Below are 19,480 nucleotides of genomic sequence, written 5' to 3'. Positions count from 1 at the left end.
CCGCGCCGCCTCGCTCCGTCCCAGGCTCGTCGGGCGGCGCAGCTCACGTGACCGCGCTCCGGGCCTGCGGCCGCTGTCGGTTCCCCCAGTCACCGAGCGAGAGGGAAGAAACAAGATGGCGGCTGCAGGCGATCCGGAGAGGGGCCCCGGCAATTCGGACTGAGCCTTCTCTCTCCACCCCGCCGCTGCCGGGCCGCGCCCCTCCCGCCCGGGCCCCGGCGCCCTCCCCTCCCCCTCGGCCCCGGCGCCCCCCGGCGCCCCTCCCCCCCACTCCTTCCGCTCCCCCCCCCCCCCCAAGCCGCGGCTCCGACATGAGGGGCCGGCGGGGCAGGCCGCCCAAGCAGCCCGCGGCTCCGGCTGCGGAGCGCTGCGCCCCGGCCCCGCCGCCGCCGCCGCCGCCGCCGCCACCACCGCCACCGCCGCCGCCGCCACCGCCGCCGCCGCCGCCGCCGCCCGCGTCCGGACCCATCGGGGGGCTGCGCTCGCGGCACCGCGGCAGCAGTCGGGGCAGGTGGGCCGCCGCCCAGGCTGAGGTGGCGCCCAAGACGCGGCTGAGCTCGCCCAGGGGGGGCGGCCGCAGGAAGCCGCCGCCGCCGCCACCGCCGGCCTCCGCCAGCAGCGCCAGCGGCCCGGGCCGGGGGGGCCGAGGAGGCGGGGGCGGCAGGACGGGGGGCGGGGGCGGCCACCTGGCCCGGACCACCCCGGCCCGCCGCGCCGTCAACAAAGTGGTGTACGATGATCACGAGAGCGAGGACGACGACGAGGAGGAGGACATGGTCTCGGAGGAGGACGAGGAGGAGGAAGAGGACGGCGACGCCGAGGAGACCCAGGATTCCGAGGACGAGGAGGAAGATGACATGGAGGAGGACGACGATGACTCCGATTATCCGGAGGAGATGGAAGACGACGACGACGACGCCAGTTACTGCACGGAAAGCAGCTTCAGGAGCCACAGCACATACAGCAGCACTCCAGGTACCCACCCAGGCCGCCTGGAGACTCCTTCCCCACCTCCTCCCCTCCCCCTGGCTTGCTCCCTCTCGAGTGCAGTGCATCCTGCTTTCCAGCTCCCCCCACCACCACTCCGGCCTGCCCCCCACGCGGAGGCCACGGCGCGTCTAGTGACAAAAAAAAAAAAAAAGACAAAACAAAACTAGATTTGCAAGAGGAAAGAGGCGCATTGTTCAAAATGGAGATTGCATTGTTGCAGTTTGCAGGCCACACACTCGTTCGCTCTCCTTCTCCCCCCCTCCCTCTCCTCTTCAAAATTTGTGCCAAGTGCGGTGTCTGCACCAGGCAGGATTGAAACTTTGGCACACACGTATCCATTGAGTTCGTTTTTCTCCCCTTGTTTTGGTATGAGTATTTTATTTATTATTTTGCAATGAAAGAAGCCTTCTGCTTTGCAAACCGTTGCGTGTCTAATGCGTTTTCTTGTAGATTTGGAAAAATGACCTGTTCCTTAGAAGAGAGAGTTTGGATATTGTGGTAACACGCATAGATGGGCTTCCCTTCCTACCCTTAGTCATAGAGTTTGAAAACTGTTTTGGAGGTTAGCAGGGAGCTTCCTCTGGTCCTGTGCGTTTGTTTGTGTTCTTCGAGTGCTCCTGGGCGCGTGCAACAGTTGCTGGTAAATGGTTGATTAAAGAGCAGACCAGAAAACCAGACCAAATTTGCCAAATTTGGCAAGTCTTCCGATTCAGAAATCGCTTTGGTTAAGTTCCAAATAAAAGTATAACACCAAAGGGCCGTGTGTCCTAACCAGCTTGGTCTTGGCTTTGCGTGGGAGACGCAGTGTCGCGGCACCTGTTGCAGAAGATGTGTAGTTGATCATCTAGGCGTAATTGCTGAAGATGAACATTTTGAAGTCACACAGTGTAGAAATGTCAGCTTGCATCCGACAGAACTTTCTCTTGTTAGTCTATTTCTGAGGGAAAAAGCCCTTCCTGGACGTGTAGTGGGTTTCTCCGTGGTGGCTTCTCGAACGTTTTCTCACCTAGTTTCTTGAGATTGGCCCTGAGATGTGTCTTGTTTAAATAAAACGCACACAAAACAGTTGCTTCTTTGTATTAAGTGAATAGTTATGGGGGGGGGGGGGCGGGGGAGCCTGTAACTTGTAGCAACAGACTGTCAGGTGATTGATTCCTTTATATTTCTATTTACCTAGATTAACAAAATTAAAATCTAATTTTAAGGACATTTACCAAGTAAAAAGTTAAAGAGGACATATGATGGTCTTTCTTATGAGAGCCTGCCATACCATTTTCAGAGAAGACTAGGGTAGTTGAAGTGGTTAAATTTAAATGTTTCCATTTTTAAAAAATAATTGCTTAAATTCTTAACTGCTACAAGTATGAGAATTAAACCAGATTAGATTGTGTTAACGTCAAGTGAAAAAAGCTAATTTCGTTTGCCTGACTCTAAGAACAAGTTGCTTAGCTGAGGGGGCTTGGAGGAGAGCCTTGGAGGGAGACTGTCTTTTAGCAAGTTTAATTTCTTGCCAATTTAGTGCATCTTTTATAGTAATAGATGTTACTTTAAGAAATTACAAGTTGGGCATCTTTGTACCAAGAGCTCCGAATTGAACCGAAGACTGACATACAGCAGTGGAGGAAGTTGGTTTTGAGTTAGAACTGAGGCATTTTGGCAGAACACTTGAGCTAACTTTTAACTCCCTGAAGCCCTGACAGACAGTACTGATGAACTCCTGGGCATATGCTGAATTAAATTGCAGGGTGTGGTTAGGGGGGTCCTTTTTAAACAAACTATTATGTATCTATCTGGGACAGGTCCTCTCTAAATAGCCCTAGCTGTCCTAGTACTCACTATATAGACCAGACTGGCCTCGAACTCACAGACACCCACCTGCCTCTCTGCTTCTCAAGTGCCTAGCAAGCTTGTGTACTTAATTTCAAAGACATTTCTCTTCCAGTGACACTTGTAACCTACCTTGGTGTACACTTGTCCTATATTTATGTGAATTAATAACTTATAAGAGTAAGCTTTGATCTTAAACATTCTGCAGCTCCTAATTGACATGCATATGGCAGATATGCATGAAAGACTGATTGAGGAAGTTGTTAGTGAGAAATTTGATAATTCTGTAGTAGGTGCCATAAGTTAAATGATCAGGTTTTAAGAAACTAAAGTTGGTGTGATTAAATTTTGATGAACACTTCAACTAGTAACTTTCTAACAGCAGAGTATACCTAAAAAAAATTTTTTTTTTAAATAGATGTGGGGTTTGTTGTTGTTGTTTAAATTATGTGTCTGTGTGAGGGTATGTGCAGGTCAGATCCCTTGTCGCTGGAGTTTCAGATGGTCCCAGAGCCATCTGGCATGTGTGCTAGGAACCGAACTCAGGTCTTCTGGAAGAGCAGTAAGTGCTCCTAAGGTTGAGCCGTCTCTACTGTTTTAAACTGTTCTTTCTTCTCCTTTCTCTATTGGCTGTGGAGTTAGCTTTAGTGTTTAGTCTTTTGAAACAAATTACTTCTTCAGATGATGATAAAAGAATGCTACATTTTGTGTTTCCGACTTCCAGGGTATGTCCACTTGTTTGCAGTGAGTATCCATGGCAGCAGTGAGTTGTTTATTGTGCCATTAGTTTTATTCTTGGTACACCTAGGAGGAGACTTCAGGTCAGTGTGTATGTGTATGTCTTGGTTAAGATATACTTAAGCCACTCTGGGACAGCCAGGGCTGCACAGAGAAACCCTGTCTGGAAAAACAAAAAGATACACCGAGGGCAGGTCCAGTTGGGTGTGGTGATGCACACCTTTAGTTAGTCCCATAACTCTGGAGGCAGAGGCAGGAGGATCTTTATGAGTCCAGTCTGGTCTATATAACAACTCTAGCCCAGCCAGGACTACTACATAGAGAGAGACCTGTTTCAAAAAAGAGCAAGTCCAAATAGAAAAGTTGGGGGATGCGTATTGTATAGTCAAGGAAGGCTAAAGAGTTTAGTTGCTTGTTTTAGATTTTTATTGTATGTGAATTGGTGTTTTGTCTGCATGTATTTCTGTGAGGGTGTCCTGTCTCCTGGAACTGGAGTTATAGACAGTAGTGAGCTGCCATGTGGGTGCTGGGACTTAAACCCGGTCCTCTGGGACTTAAACCCAGCCAGTGCTCTTAACCACTGAGCCGTCTCCCCAGCCCTCGTTAGGTTAGTTTCTGTCGTTAGAACGTTGGCTTGAGTATTACTGGCATATTAGATTCCTGGTAAAGGAGCTGCGGATGTAGTTCAGCTGGTACAGTGCTTGCTTAGCATGCTTGAGGCCCTGGCTTCAGTTTCCAGCACACAGACGCCTGTCATCCCAGCGCTCTGGAGGTGCAGACAGGAAGAAGAGAAGTTCGTGGTCATCTTTAGCTACAAAGTGGTATACACAGTCTGGCTGACATCAGATCTTAACTAACTAAATAGTATGCAAGTAGATACCACTAAATAAATTACTTCAGAAGTAAGTTCTTAGTATAACAAGTAATTCATTGACCTATTTATTGAGTACACTGTAAGTAATGTAACTGTTGATGCATGCAGATTGTCTTATTAAGGTTACTATTGCTGTGATGAACCGCCATGACCAAAAGCAACTTGGGGAGGAAAGAGTTTGTTTGGCTTACATGTCCTGAATCACAGTCCATCGAGGGAAGTCAAGACGGGAGAACAAACCTGGCTGGAACCTGGAGGCAGGAGCTGATGCAGAAGCCATGGAGGAGTGTGGTTTATTGGCTTGCTCTCCCATGGCTTGCTCAGTCTGCTTTCTTACAGAACCTAAGACCATCAAGCCAGGGGTAGCCCCACCCACAATGGGCTGCCTCCTCCCCCAATAGATCACTGATTAAGAAAATTCTCTACATACTTGATGACTTATAGCTTGCTCTTTTGGAGGCATTTTCTCCATTGATATTCCCTCCTGTTACCTGATTCCAGCTTGTGTCAAGTTGACATAAAACTAACCTGTACACAGATACTATTAAAGTTACAGATTTTAAAAGTTTACTATTTATTTATTTTGCAGGAGGGCAGGTTTGGACTCAGGGTTTCTCTGTGTAGCCCTGGCTCTCCTGGAACTTGCTCTGTAGACCAGGCTGGCCTCAAACTCAGAGATACCCTCATGAGTGCTGGGATTAAAGGCATGCCCTATTGTGCCAGCTTTAAAAGTTTATTTTGTTTAGCCAGGCGGTGGTGGCACATGCATTCAGTTCTCAGGAGGCAGAGGCAGGCAAATCTCTGAGTTGGAGACCAGCCTGATCTACAGAGCAAGTTCCAGGACAGCCAGGGGTACATGGAAAAACCCTGTCTCAAACAAACAAACAAACAAACAAACAAACAAACAACTCAAAAGTGTCCCCCCCCACCCCACCCCCACCCCCCCCACCCCACCCCCGGGTTTTTCGAGACAGGGTTTCTCTGTGTAGCTTTGCACCTTTCCTGGAACTCTGTAGACCAGGCTGACCTCAAACTGGAAGAGATCTGCCTGGCTCTGCCTCCCAAGTGCTGGGATTAAAGGCGTGTGCCACCACTGCCCAGCTCAAAAGTTTATTTTACTGGGGAAATTTCCTTTTGTGACAGCAGTTTATTTCAGGCTAGCCTGGAACTCATTGCCATCCTCCTGCTTCAGTCTCTCAAGTACTGGGATTAAGGTGTGAGCCATCACACTCTGCTGATTGCTTTCTTTTCATTGGGCAAAAAAGATTTTCTCCACAGGTCAAATACTACTGTAGAGATGTTGATTATAATGCAAACTTGAAATCATCTCATTTTTGCTTGGGGCCTTTGGTTGACGAAAGCGTTTATCAGGGGTTTTTGTTGTTGTTTTATTGGTAAAAGTTTGAGTTAGGGGCCTGGAGATATGGCCCAGTCTTTATTTCTATAGCCCAGTGTTTGTTGCTCTAGAAGAGGTCCCAGGTTACATTCCCAGCACCCACATGGTGGTTCACAACTCCAGTTCCAGAGAATCCATTGCCCTCTTCTGATCTCCTAGGGCATCCGGCACCCACATGGTGTGTGTACGCTACACACATACAGGCAGAAACAGTCATACATAGAAAATAAATAAACCTTAAAGTACATGTGTAAAAAACCTACATAGTTTGTCTAGTAGGCATACTTTCCTGGTGTATTGAGAAAGAGTGTATAGAAAAATCTTCCTTGTTCTACTTTTCCACCCCCTCAAGGACCTGCTTTGTGGTACTGGGGTTTGAACCTAGGTAGGCAAATGTTATACAAATGTACATACAAAACATACCTGGCCTTTTTATCTTTTTTTTTTTTTTTTTTTTTTTTTTTTTTTTTTTTTTTTTTGAGACAGGGTTTCTCTATGTAGCCCTGGCTGTCCTGGAACTTGCTCTGTAGGTAGACCAGGCTGGCCTTGAACTCACAGATCCACCTGCCTCTGCCTCTCAGGTTTAAAGGTGTGCTCCATCACCACCCAGCACCTTTTTAATCTTTGTTTGTTTGTTTTTTGTTTTTTCGAAACAGGGTTTCTCTGTATAGTTTTGGTGCCTGTCCTTGATCTCACTCTGTAGACCAGGCTGACCTCGAACTCACAGAGATCCACTTGGCTCTGCCTCCAAAGTGCTAGGATTAAAGGCATGCGCCATCACCGCCCGGCTCCTTGTTATCTTTTTAAGACAGGGTTTTGTTAAGTTGCCTTGAATTTGGCAAACTTTTTTGCCTTAACTTACCAAGTAGCTCTGAACTACCAAGCCAAACAGAAAATCAAATTTTTCTCCCCCTTCCTTTTCAATCATGACCTCACTTTGTATCCCCTGGCTGGCCTGGAGCTAATTCACTGTGTGACCAGACTGGCCTTGAATTTGTGGTGATCCTCCTGTCTCAGTCTCTCCAGTATTGGGATTACAAGCATGTGCTACCATGTCGTGCTAAGAAAGTGCATTTTCTATAGACGTTTGGTAGAGTTTGGTAGCACTTTGAAATTTAACATATCTGATATAAACAAAAGATTTGTATGGTGCTTGAGACAGAATGTGAGACTTCTGGGACTATTTAGCTATGTTTTTAAAATTTGGCATCTTTTACTACTTCAGAACAAAATCCTAGTATCCTGGGAGCCTTAATGATTTATGTCCTCTGAGGCTTCTGACAGCAGAGATTGGTGGTAGAGATGCTCTGAATGAGCTGGAGATTCCCCACAAATAGTGTAGTATTCCACTGGCTGTATTTATCCTTCAGTGTTACCCCAGTGTCTTTTCAGTGGATCAGTCCCCTGGTTGAGGGGTGGTTGGTATAGGCAGAAGCTTCCTGCATGGGCTTGTCGATTGTAAGAAGGGTGGCAGAGGAGGGAGCAGCCGGATCTCAGCACTGATAGTAAAGTGTGGGCAGTGGCAAGAGATGTTTAGCAAGAGCTGGAGTTGATGAATAGGAAGTCAACTGTGCAGCTGCATTTGATACCCGTGCTGGGCAGTTCCCTGGAGAAGCACGCTGTGGCCAGTACTTTCTTCCCTTGCTTGTTGAATTGGGAAGTAGTTTTTCCTCCTCTGGAACACCGAGCGGATGTGCTATATTCTCATCAGCAGTACCCAGTGTTCAAGCCTGAACTGGTATCACATCAGGTCACAGAAATGTACCATAGGCCACTGGTGTCGCCCTTTCCCCTGCAATGAGAGGTGCACCCGAAAGGTGGCCTGAAGCATTCTGTCTCTTTCTCACAGATCTGTGTTACATGCTTCTTTCTCTGTCCCTGGGATCAATCAGAAAATATGGGAATAGTGGGGTATGACCTCAGTGATATGCTAGACTTCTGTTCTGCGGGATTCACAAGGATGGCTAGGAGGAAAGTGGGATCTGGGTGAGTTTTGTAGCCCTGAATGGCAGCTTAGTCCAGGAGTTTCTTGGCCTTCACTTGTAAATGTAGAGAGTTAAAGCACTAGGCGTGTCTCTGGAAGAAAGCAGTATGGTCAGGGATGAAATTAGACCTGTTCTGACCACCAGCGCCTGTGGAGGTTCAACTTGAGAATTACAGAAAAGGAGGGCCAGGAGAGTCACTCCAGTTAGGCAGCATGCTCTGTTGAGTAGTGAGCGGGGAGTAGGTCCTGTGTCTGTGATCACGAGTAGGTCTGTGTGTGCTTTACACTTGCCTGCTCCTCTGGTCCCTGCCCACAGGCATATTTGGAAATGGGGCTGTGCGTGTACACATGAGCAGCAGAATCTGGGAGTCTGAAGCCAGGAGCTTGGTCCCTTTTGTTAGGCCCTCCTTTTCTCACGCTTGACCCTGTTCTCGCTGTGACTGTGATTTGCAGGGGACATTAAGTTTGACAGAGTGTAATACTGATGGGCAGCAGTATTCCAGTGACAGACAGGCCAGGCACAGCTTGGTCCACTCTGCTTAGACTCATAACCCCCTTGCTATCACTCATTATTTCGATTTCTCTTGCTCATCGTGGTCTGTTTTCTTCACCTGCTTAGAGTAGTTAAAATTTCAGCTTCATTAAAAAATCAGTTATTTCTTTGATGTGTGTGGGTGTTTTGTCTGCATGTTTGTCTGTTCATCACGTGAGTGCTGAGTGCCCTCAGAAGCTGCAAGAGGGTGTCAGGTCCCATGAGACTGGTGGGACAGATGTGAGACACTGTGTGGATGCTGGGAATTGAACCTGGGTCCTCTTAACTGTTGAGACATCTCCAGCTCTATCAGCTGCATAGTTTAGCATGATCCCCATTGTAGGTTTTTTTTTTTTTTAATGTTTTTGGTTATTTGAAGAAATGCCTCAGGAGACAGATTTCTGTTCTTTAAGCTCCCAATCCCCACCCCAGACCAGGTCTCAACTATGTAGCTCTGGCTATACTGGAACTATGTAGACCAGGCTGGCCTTAAACTTACCTGCCTTTGCGTCTGCCCCTGCCTCCCCAGTGCTGGGATTAAAGGCCAGAGGTCACTATACCCAGCTGTCTGGTCATTTTTGTTTTGCTCTTCAGTTTATATATATATTTTTAAAGATATATTTGGGTGTTTTGCCTGCATGTATATATGTGTTCCTGGTACATGCTTGGTGCCTAAGTAGGTCAGAAGAAGGTATTGTGGATGATTATGAGCTTCCGTATGGGTGCTGGGAACTGAACCTGTGGGTCCTCTGTAAGAGCAGCAACTCTTAACTCTTGAGCTACCTCTCCAGCCCCCATGATGATGATGATGATGTTGATGATGACGATGACGATGATGATGATGATGATGTTTTGAGACAGTCTCATTTTGTAGCCCAGTCTGACCTGGAACTCACATCAGTCCTTTCACTTCCGTCTCCCTACTGCTAGGATTGTAAGTAGGAGCTACCACGCCCAGTGTGGAAATGAAACCATACAGCAAGAGTGATGCCCGTTATGCAGAGGCATGCCCGTAATCCTAGAATGGCCATGACCCATGCGGCTTGGCTCTTGGAACCCTGGCCAGGGACCACAGGGGAATGAAGAAAAGACAGAGGTACAATGAAGCTGGGATCAGGTGGGTTTTTTCCTAACTGCTGAAACCTGGAAGGACCCTCAGCATGCTCATTAGGTATAGCATGGGGAGAGGGGTTACTAGTCTCCATTAGGAGGTGTGTGTGGCCAGCAGTCTCAGACTGTAAACGCCCAGGTGGAGGAAGCTGCAGTTGCTATTCTTTGCACACAATGATCAATCATAAACACTTATATTTGAACTTCTGAGAACTTTGCCATTCCTCTTGAGCCTGGTCTATATGGGTAATGGCTTTGCCAATTTCCCATGAGTCTGTTGGCCTTGCAGTCCTTCACAGGCTGAACTCATAACAAAATATACATTCACTTAGGGTTTCCTCCACTGCCTGCACAGAACTTGAAGTCTGAGGCAGGAGGATCATGAGTTCAAGGCTAGCCTGGGTACATAGTAAGATTGTCTAAAAAGAAAGAAAAAAAGGAAGCTAGTACTCGGGAGGTGGAAGCGGGAGTATCAAAAGGAAGGAAAGAAAATTTACATTACTAAATTAATTGTGTTGTTTTACATTTATTTATTTTGCATAGGGTGAGGGGTGCAGATGTGCCACAGGTTTGTAATAGGGTCAGAGAACAGCTTGCAGGAGTCCATCTGTCCATCTACCATGTAAGTTTAAGAACTCAATTAGGTCCTCAGATCATCAGTCTTGGCTGCAAGCACCATAATCTACTGAGCTATCTGGCTGGCCCTAATTATGTTACTTGGTTTCTTTTTTTTTTTTTTTTCTTTTTTTGTTTTTTTGAGATAGAGTTTCTCTGTGTAGTTTTGGTGCCTGTCCTGGATCTGGGATCTGTAAACCAGGCTGGCCTCGAACTCACAGAGATCCACCTGGCTCTACCTCCCGAGTGCTGGGATTAAAGGCACGTGCCACCACCATCTGGCATGTTACTTGTTTTCTTCGCTGTTCCATACATTTTTCTGTTGTGTTGTTTTGCTGCGTAGCATTGAAATATTTTTGATTGACAATGAATACTCAAAATAGTAATAGTAATAGCTAACATTTAATGGATCTTGACTAATTTGATGAATGATTTTAAGCAATATTGATGAAATATTTTAGGTTTTCTTTTTTATGCATGCTGGGTAAGTACTCTATCTCTGAGCATCAGCTCTGTTCCTCCCCCCCCCCCATTTTTTCCCCTGAGGCAAGATTTCATTCATGATGTAGCCCAGGCTGGCTGGCTTTGAACATTCCATACAGAGGGAAGGGACACATAGGCCAGGCATGGTTTGGGACTTGTTATTCTAGCACATGGGAGACTGAGGCAGGAAGATTGTGAGTTGAAGGCCAGCCTGAACTACCTAGTGAAACAGTGTCTTAAAACAAAAAGATTGAATCCTGTATTATGTGGCCTTTTTCATTTAACACAATGTTTTAAAAACTCATATTTTATAGCATGTACAGTATTTGAATAAAACTGTGTTTTGTATGGGTATATCAAGCTTTGCTTGTCCATATCATGAGTCCATAGACATTTGAATTATTTCCATTTTGACTGTTGTAAATAATTTGCTGTGGAATTTATGTGATGTGTGTTGTCTGGCATATATCTTCATTTTTGGGGCGGGGTATATATACCTGGGGGGGGGTAGGTATATCTCTGTTCGAGGCCAGCCTGGTCTACAGAGGGAGTTCCAGGACAGGTTCCCAAGCTGCACAGAGAAACCCTGTCTAGTATCTCACCCCCCCCAAATCACATTTTTATATTATTTGTTGCTATTTTGTTTATTTGTTTAGAGAGAGAGTGAGTGTGTGTAGAGGTCACAGGACAATTTGCTCTCTGCTCATACTGGAAGTCCTGGGGATCGAACTCAGGCCATCAGGCTTGCTTGGCAAGCACTTTTATTCATGTGTTCACTCCTTAGTTCCCTGAAATTAGCCACAGTAGTTTGTTTCTTTTTCTTTTCTTTTCTTTTCTTTTTTTTTTTTTTTAAGATTTATTTATTTATTATGTATACAATGTTCTGCCTACATGTTTGCCTGCAGGCCAGAAGAGAGCACCAGACCTCATTATAGATGGTTGTGTGAGTCACCATGTCGTTGGTGGGAATTGAACTTAGGTCCTCTGGAAGAGCAGCCAGTGCCCTTAACCTCTGAGCCATCTCTCCAGCCCCCTTGTTTCATTTTTTTTTTTTTTTAACTTTATGCTTGTTTTGCCTACATGTATGACTGCACCATGTGCATGGTTGGAGCTTGTGGAAGGCAGAGAATGTCAGGTCCCCTGGAACTGGAGTTAATAGGTGGATGTGAGCTGCCATGTAGATGCTGGGAATTGAACCTGGGTCTTCTGCAAGAGCAGTAAGCAGTCTCAACCAATGAGCTGTATCTTCAGCCACTTCCCCCCCCTCAGAGGCAGTAGGCCGTTGCAGGTGATCAGGAGCCATTGGGTCATTTGCTGTCATCGGCTGTAGGAAGTTTTCTTGGGCTCGCTGCCTCTGTTGGGTCAGTGACCGTTGTCCTTTTGTTTGCCCAGTGTGTGCTGCCTGGGTAGCCCAGGTAGCCTGGCTGTGGTTCCCCTTCACTGAGACTGTTAGCCAAGCGTTCTTTATATGAGATGATGATGCTGTTGTATTATTCTTGTTTCATATATTTTGGTGTTTTGCCTGCATGTTTGTCTGCATATATATGTGTGAGCATGTTGGATCCCCTGGAACTGGAGTTACAGTTTGTTCTGAGCTGCCCTGTGGTTGCCAGAAATTGAACCTGGGTCCTCTGGAGAACAGCCAGTGCTCTTAACAGCTGAGCCATCTTTCCAGCCTGGTGTTGTATCTCTTGCAGTATTATCTTTAGGATACTTATAAGGGTTCTTGGTGGTCAGGAAAGAGGTAGCTAGTTAACAGTGTTAGAAAATTTGACACAAATTTTATCAAGTCCTGATAAAATAAACCTGGAAGTCTGTCTGTCTGTCTGTCTGTCTCTCTCTCTCTCTCTCTCTCTCTCACACACACACACACTTTAGACTTGGTTGAAAAGTTAACTTGATAACTCAGATTTCCTGTGTTGTAACAGTTACTGTATGAACTGAATTTTGAACTACTTACTTAACTGTCTTAGGGTGTTCTCTCTTAATTAGTTAACTAATCATTTCATTCCTTGTTATCTTGGTGGGTCCTTTTATGACCTAGTGATGAAGTTGCTCCCTACATCTGCTAGGAAAGTTACTGTTAGGCTTCTTTTTTCCTGGCCATGGCTGTGTCCTGTGGTTCCCACACTTGAGAGACAGCCAACAAGTGGCGGCGCACACACACTGTGGGCCTGTAGTAGATGCAGCTTCTGTGTGCCCAGAAGTGCAGTTTCCTGCTCAGTCCTGCGTGGTCTCACTGCCTCCTGCCAGGTCTGTTCACAGTGTATTCTGTTATGGAACCTAGAAAGAATTCCAGAATTTGTTTTTTCTAGACAAGGCTTCTCTCTGCAGCCCTGGCTGTCCTGATCTCTTTCTATAGACCAGACTGGCCTCAAACTCACAGATCCACCTGCCTCTGCCTCCTGAGTGCTGGGATTAAAGGTGTGAGCCACTGCTGCCCCAGCTAGAAATATGCATATTAATTGTTCTGCATTTCTTTCGTCCTTTTCCCTTCTGGTTCTTACATGGCTACATACAGATTTGTTTAAAGAAACAATCAAACATTAAAAATAGCTAATAAAAATGTAGCCCTGCCTGTCTGACATCACAGTTGCTTCTCATAATTCTTAAAGTTCTAGTTGGTAACTTTAACTATGGCCATGTTTAGCTTTCAAATCATTATTTAATAACATTTTTAAAATTTGGTTTTGTGTTTAACTTTTTTGAACACTAATATGTGTGTGAGTCACCTGTACCGGGGCTGGGGTGTGCGATGTGAGTGCAGCATGTCAGAATCAGTTCTCTCCTCCGCCGTGGGCTCCAGCTGGGCTTCGGCCTGAGCTCAGCAGACTCGGTGGCAGCGCCTTCACCACTGAGCTGCCCTGCCAGCCCCCGAAGACACATGTCAAAAGTGCATTTGCTGTATCTTCAGATATGCATCAGGGTGTTGATTCGGCATTGCCAGGTAACCCTTGGCAACCTTAGGGTCTGCCTTTTTCCTTTTTGACCCCTTGTCTGTACTGGCATGAGTAGCTTGAGATGTGATTCTGCCCTGTCCTGGGCAGCCTCACAGTGGACACAGGAGCCAGGACCATAAACTGCATGTGTATAGGGTCATCGAATGTATGTGAAGACAGGAAGCACTTTTTATCTTTATTAATGCCTGATTGCATTTGCTATTGATATTTAGCTGTCTTTTGTTTGTTTGTTTGTTTGTTTGTTTGAGACAGAGTTTCTCTGTGTGGCTTTGGAGCCTTTAGCCCAGGCTGGCCTCGAACTCACAGAGATCCTCCTGCCTCTGCCTCCTGAATGCTGGGACTAAAGGCATGCGCCACTACCGACCAGTAGTTGTCTTTTACAAAAGCAGTTTTGAGGGAGTCAAAGAGATAGATAGTTCAGCCAGTAAAAGCCCAATGATGTGAGTTAGATCCTTGGAACTCACATAGTAGGAGGAGAGAACAGACACCCACAAATTGTCTTCTGACTTCCACATGCACGTGTGCGAATGTACACACACACACACACACACACACACACACATTTCCCCAGTGCTGGGGATAGAGCCAGGGGCCTGGTGTTTGCTGCGCTGGTACTCTGCCACTGAGTGTAGGTCCTTAGGCCCTGTCATTTTGTAGCTCAGGCTGGCTTTAACTCAGGGTTTTTCTGCCTCTGCCTCCTGAGTACTGGTACTACAGGCTTGTGCCGACACACCTGGTGTCACCATCAAAATCTAGTAAATACTGATGTTTCATGGTATTTGCTTCAGACCTCTGTTATCTTTAAGGATGAAGAAAATTACAGATTGTTTACCTTTCTCTCTCTGCTTCTCCAGAGGTAGAAGTCCTTGTGAAGTTGGTGTATATTGTTCCCATCCTCAATTTTATACTTGTGCTATGTATGTTTGTATATGAGTGTTTTATGTTTTTATATTAGCATGGTCTGTTGTATTGGTGTTTAGCCTTTTCAGTTTTTAAAAAATTGTTACGGGGGCTGGAGAGATGGCTCAGAGATGAAGAGCACTGGTTGCTCTTCCAGAGGACCTGAGTTCAATTCCCGTCAACCACATGGTGGCTCACCACCATCTGTAATAAGATCTGGTGCCCTCTTCTGTCATGCAGGCATACATGCGGGCAGAATATTGTATACATTTTTATTAAGTATACATCTTATTTAAAAAAAAATAAGAAAGAAAGAAAAAAATTGTTACTTATCATGTTAATAGACCTGACCTAATTCATTTAGTCTCCTGCCTTGTGTCCTGGGGATTAGAACACACAGCCTCTTTTACATACTAAGCACATGCTTGACCACTCCCCCACTTCCCGCCCCACCAGCATATTTATTTGGGATAGTATGTTTCCATGTAGCTCTGACTGGCCTCCCAGAGATCTACCTGCCTCAGCCTCCCAAGTACTGGGATTAAAGGAATGCATCATCACACCCAACCTTCATTTAGTATTTTAAATCTATATTAAAGGTGCACAGAATGGATTTTAGCCTGGTTTTGAGAACATAGAAGGTTATAGTTGAACTTCAGTTACTGTAGTGATCCCTAGGTGTATTTCTAGATCAGAATTGTCCAATAGACAGTTGTGATGGTAGGAATGTTCTGTGTGTATTGTCTGAAATGGTAGCCACTAGCCACGTGCAGCTCTTACAAACTTAAAATGATAGCTCTTGGTGACATTTTGGTTCATGTCTCTTTTTTTGTTTGCTTGTTTTCTTTTTTCTTTTTTGGACACAGACTGTTCCTGGCTGTCCTGGAACTCCTGTGTAGATCAGGCTGGCCTTGAACTCATAGAGAGTCACCTGCCTCTACCTTCCAAATGCTAGGATTATAATCATGCGCCACCACCGCCACTGCCTAGCTTCTTAATCCTTTGTGCTATTTCTCAAAGGCAAGTTCATTGACAATGGACTCAGGTGGTTGGTTTTGACAACGGGGAGGAAGTTCACTGAGTAGTGAAGCAGTTAGATTCAGGGGAAGGTGCAGTGATGGGATGTCGGCACAGCTCTGGTACCTGCTGGTACCCTGGATAAAGCACTTCGCCTCCGTGAGCATCTTTGAAAGGCAGTAATAACAGCAACTATTCGTTGAGCGTGTGTGAGGATAAAATGTGATAATGGTTAAAAAGTGCCTCGAAAGTACTCTGAAAGCTAGCTGCTGCTTTTATATTATTCCTGGCATGAAGAGCCAGGGAACGGTGCAAATGGAATGCACTTGCACATAGCCCTGTGAGTAATAGTCCTGTATTGAATTGGGACACGGTTCCAGATCTGGTGGTGAGTTCTTGTAAAATCTTTTGAATTTGTTTCATAATTTTTGTTTTTGTTTTTCCTAGATGGGGTTTCACTATGTAGCTCTGGCTGTACTGGAACTTGATTTGTAGACCTGGCTGGCCTTGAACTCACAGAGATCCGCCTGCCTCTGCCTCCCAAGTGCTAGGATTAAAGGCATATGCCACCACTGTTTTGGTTTTTTGAGACAGGGTCTGTAGCTCTGGCCTAAAACTATATGTAGACCAGGCTGGCCTCAAATTCACAGAAACCTGCCTGGCTCTTCCTAAGTGTTGGGATTAAAGGCATGTGTCACCACAACCAGTTCTTTCATAAATCTCAAAAGATGACTGTCACAGGATTTGTTTTTGTTTTTGTTTTTTCCCCTGAGACACGGTTTCTCTTTGTAGACCAGGCTGGCCTCAAACTCTCAGAGATCCATCTGCCTCTGCCTCCCAGGTGCTGGGATTTTAAAGACATGTACCACCATACTCGGTGTACATCACAGTTTTTAAAAATTACATCATTCATGGCTTGCATATGTGTAACAACTGGCTAAAATTTAGGTTTTATTAGGCAGGAGAGATGGCTCAGCAGTTAAGAGCACTAGCTGCTCTTACAGAAGACCCAGGTTCAATCCCCAGTATCCATATGGCAGCCCACACCTGTCTGTAACTCTAGCTCCAAGGAATCCAACACCCTTTTCTGGCCTCTGGGCAACAGGCATGAACTTGGTGCACAGATATACCTCTAGGCCAAAGAGCTGTACATATAAACTAATAGAAAAAGAATTAGATTTTATTACTTATTTATTTTTGGTTTTTGAAAACAGGATTTCTCTATGTAGCCCTGGCTGTCCTGGAACTCCTGTGTAGACCAGACTGACTTCAAACTCAAGAGATTGGCCTACTTCTGTCCCCAAGTGCTGGGATTGAAGGTGTGTGTGCAACCACCCCCCGGCTGATTTTATTGATTGAAAAGCAGCGTCACGCAGGAAATGTGCCTTCCTCATCACTGTCCCAGCGCTGACATCCTTCTTTGAGATGTCCCTTAGCGAGCTTCCTGCCATGTTCTCCATGTACTTAGAATGGTTTTTATGGCATCTAGAAGTCGGAAAAGACCAGAAATAGTCCTTTCAGAATTAACAAGATAAAACTTTGATAGTACTGGAAAGTTAACAGTGACTTCTGGATTTCCTCTTGGCATGACCTCTGTATCTCCACTCTGTCACTACCAGATAATGCTAAGTTGTTGTAGTAAAGTCATAACAAATGAGACAGGACTGCACAGTGAGGAAACCAAAGTGCACATGCATAAGGAGGTGAACCGCCCCAGAGAGACCGCTCAGGAGTTGTGGCACCGCACGCACCACGGGGGGGGGGGGGGGGGGGGGGGGGCTTGAGTGGCGCCCTGGAAAGTGCTTCTGCCAGCAAAGCAGCACCAATTTAAAAATGTAAAGGTGGCCAGGCGGTGGCCAGGCGGTGGTGGCGCACGCCTTTATTCCCAGCACTCGGGAGGCAGAGGCAGGCGGATCTCTGTGAGTTCGAGGCCAGCCTGGGCTACCGAGTCCCAGGAAAGGCGCAAAGCTACACAGAGAAACCCTGTCTCGAAAAACCAAAAAAAAAAAAAAATAATAAATAAATAAAATAAAAAAATGTAAAGGTGAGGCTTTGTTTTTTTAACTAAAAAGGAGAATTTAAGTGAAGTTTGTGACCTTGGTGCAGATTTCTAAAACTCAGGCATATGGGAGGACTCCATGCAACAGTTTGAATAGAGAGGAGACAGTCTCTTTTTCAGGGAATCCAAATTCAAATTCTGCGCCCCCCACCCCTCCCGAGCTTCAGGCTCATTTAAAGCATCTGTACGCACGCACGCACGCACGCACGCACGCACGCACGCACGGCCACATGGCCTCCTATCAGGACACCGTTGGGGTGGTCAGCACTCTGCAGTTTCCTCCTCAGGGACTGGAGGGGACTCAGGAGCAGCGGTCTGCCACACTTTCTCTTTTGCAGGCTTTGTCCAGGCCTCAGCTTCCTGTGCATGCTCCGCTGCAAGAGATCCTCCTGAGGCTGCCTTTAACTTTTCTTCCTTAGCTTCTAGTCATCCCGCCTTTCTACTTGTTTCTCTAGTAGTTTTCAAACTTGGGCTGCACTTCAGAATGAACTGAGCAGAAGGGTAAAATACAGACACTTCTCCTCAGGATCTAGGCACTTGGGCTGCATTTGGCAACTTTTTTTTGAGACAGGGTCCTGCCCTCTAACCCAGGCTGGCCTGGGTGATTTTGTTGCATCTCCCCGCAGTTATAGGAAGGAGTGATTGAAGGCAGCTTTTCGATGGCAAGGCCGGAACCCTTATTTCCTAGGTGGGGGTGGGGCAAGAGACTGTGAACCTGACACACTATAGGTGCCGGTTACATTTATTTTGTTTGGTTTTGAGACAGGGTTTCTCTTGCCTGGGCTGTCCTGGACCTCACTGTGTAGACCAGGCTGGCCTCAAACTCACAGAGATCCGCCTCTACCTCCCAAATGCTGGGATTAAAGGTGTGTCCTCCCAGCGGGGTACTCTGTAGTCAGGCTGCCTTCAAGTCTGCCCCACTCTGAGATTATAGGTGTGAACCACCACAGCATTGGAATCTTTGAATTTAGTGTAATCTTTATTTGCATTTACATAAGCTCACCCGTAGTCATTAATAGCAGCGTTACCTGACTCATTCCCCTCTCTGCTTCCTCCCCCTTCCTTTTTTGAGAAAAGGCTGGCCTCACAAGAGCTGCGGTGGTCTTCCTACCCAGGCCTTCCAAGTGCTGGGGGGCCTGTGAGCTGACTCACTCACACTCCCCCTTTTCTTTGAAAACAGAGACAGAAGTGTAGAGGTATCTCAAAGTATAAAGTGTTTAAGTCGCTCATCTTTTTTCATCCCTAGTCTCCCCTGAAGGAACTCCTTTAAAAAGACGCCGCCCCATGGCCAGGGCATCCTTGAGCCCTCCCTTTATCCCCTGCATCTCTGCTCATTGTTCTGGAGCCACGGCTGCTTCCCCGCAGCATTCTAAGGTAGAGAGAATTCCAAGGGGAAGCAGCGTGAGGCCTGGGTTCCACCCCCGGCACCAACAAAGGGAAAGACGTTAGTTTTGATCCTTTTTCCTCTGCCAGTGCCGCCGTTTGCCGGGGTCTTCTGGGGTCTTCTGCCAGGCACGCGCTCACCACTGAGCAGCATTTCCAGCTGCTTTGTTTCACCACATAGATGCATGTAGATGCTTCCTAATTGATACAGATTGAAGTTAAAAAGAAAAAATACAAATCATAGGCTGTTGAATGAAGTGGTTTTTGTGCTCCATTGTGTGTGTGTGTATATCTACTGTGGGATAGATTCAGTAGGCAAAGAGAATTTCTTGATTTTTGCCATGTTGCCTTTTTTGGAGAAAAAAAAAAAAAGAACTCTGCCCAACGTTGTGGTGTGCTCCTTTAATCCCAGTACTCGGGAGGCAGAGGCAGGTGGGTCTTTGAGTTCCAGGCCAGCCTGGGCTATATCAAGAGAGACCCTGCCTCAAACCATGAGTTCTTTTAATGTTCTGGCCAGGATGTTTGGTATATGTATAGGTAGTTTGTGCTTCCAGCTAGACCATGGGCAGTCTGGGGGCTTGCTTTACACAGTGTTTGTTACGTGGGGATTAA

The 19,480-nt window shown here is 46.3% G+C and overlaps 1 protein-coding gene across 16 annotated transcripts in view; it reads left to right on the top strand.

Moving 5' to 3' along the window:
- Positions 1 to 296: 296 nt before the first annotated feature.
- Positions 297 to 19,480, top strand: part of Bptf (bromodomain PHD finger transcription factor) — a 106,540-nt gene continuing 87,356 nt past the window's right edge. For all 16 annotated transcript variants that reach the window (XM_006970487.4, XM_076543583.1, XM_015994226.3 and 13 more), the window contains exon 1: positions 297 to 975. In XM_006970487.4, coding sequence (XP_006970549.2) covers positions 312 to 975 — 664 coding nt within the window. In that variant the 5' untranslated portion in view covers positions 297 to 311. The remainder of the gene's footprint in view (positions 976 to 19,480) is intronic.

The sequence above is a fragment of the Peromyscus maniculatus genome, chromosome 8, assembly GCF_049852395.1.
Source record: "Peromyscus maniculatus bairdii isolate BWxNUB_F1_BW_parent chromosome 8, HU_Pman_BW_mat_3.1, whole genome shotgun sequence".
Lineage (NCBI taxonomy): Eukaryota > Metazoa > Chordata > Mammalia > Rodentia > Cricetidae > Peromyscus > Peromyscus maniculatus.
This window is presented reverse-complemented; position numbering and strand designations above follow the sequence as displayed.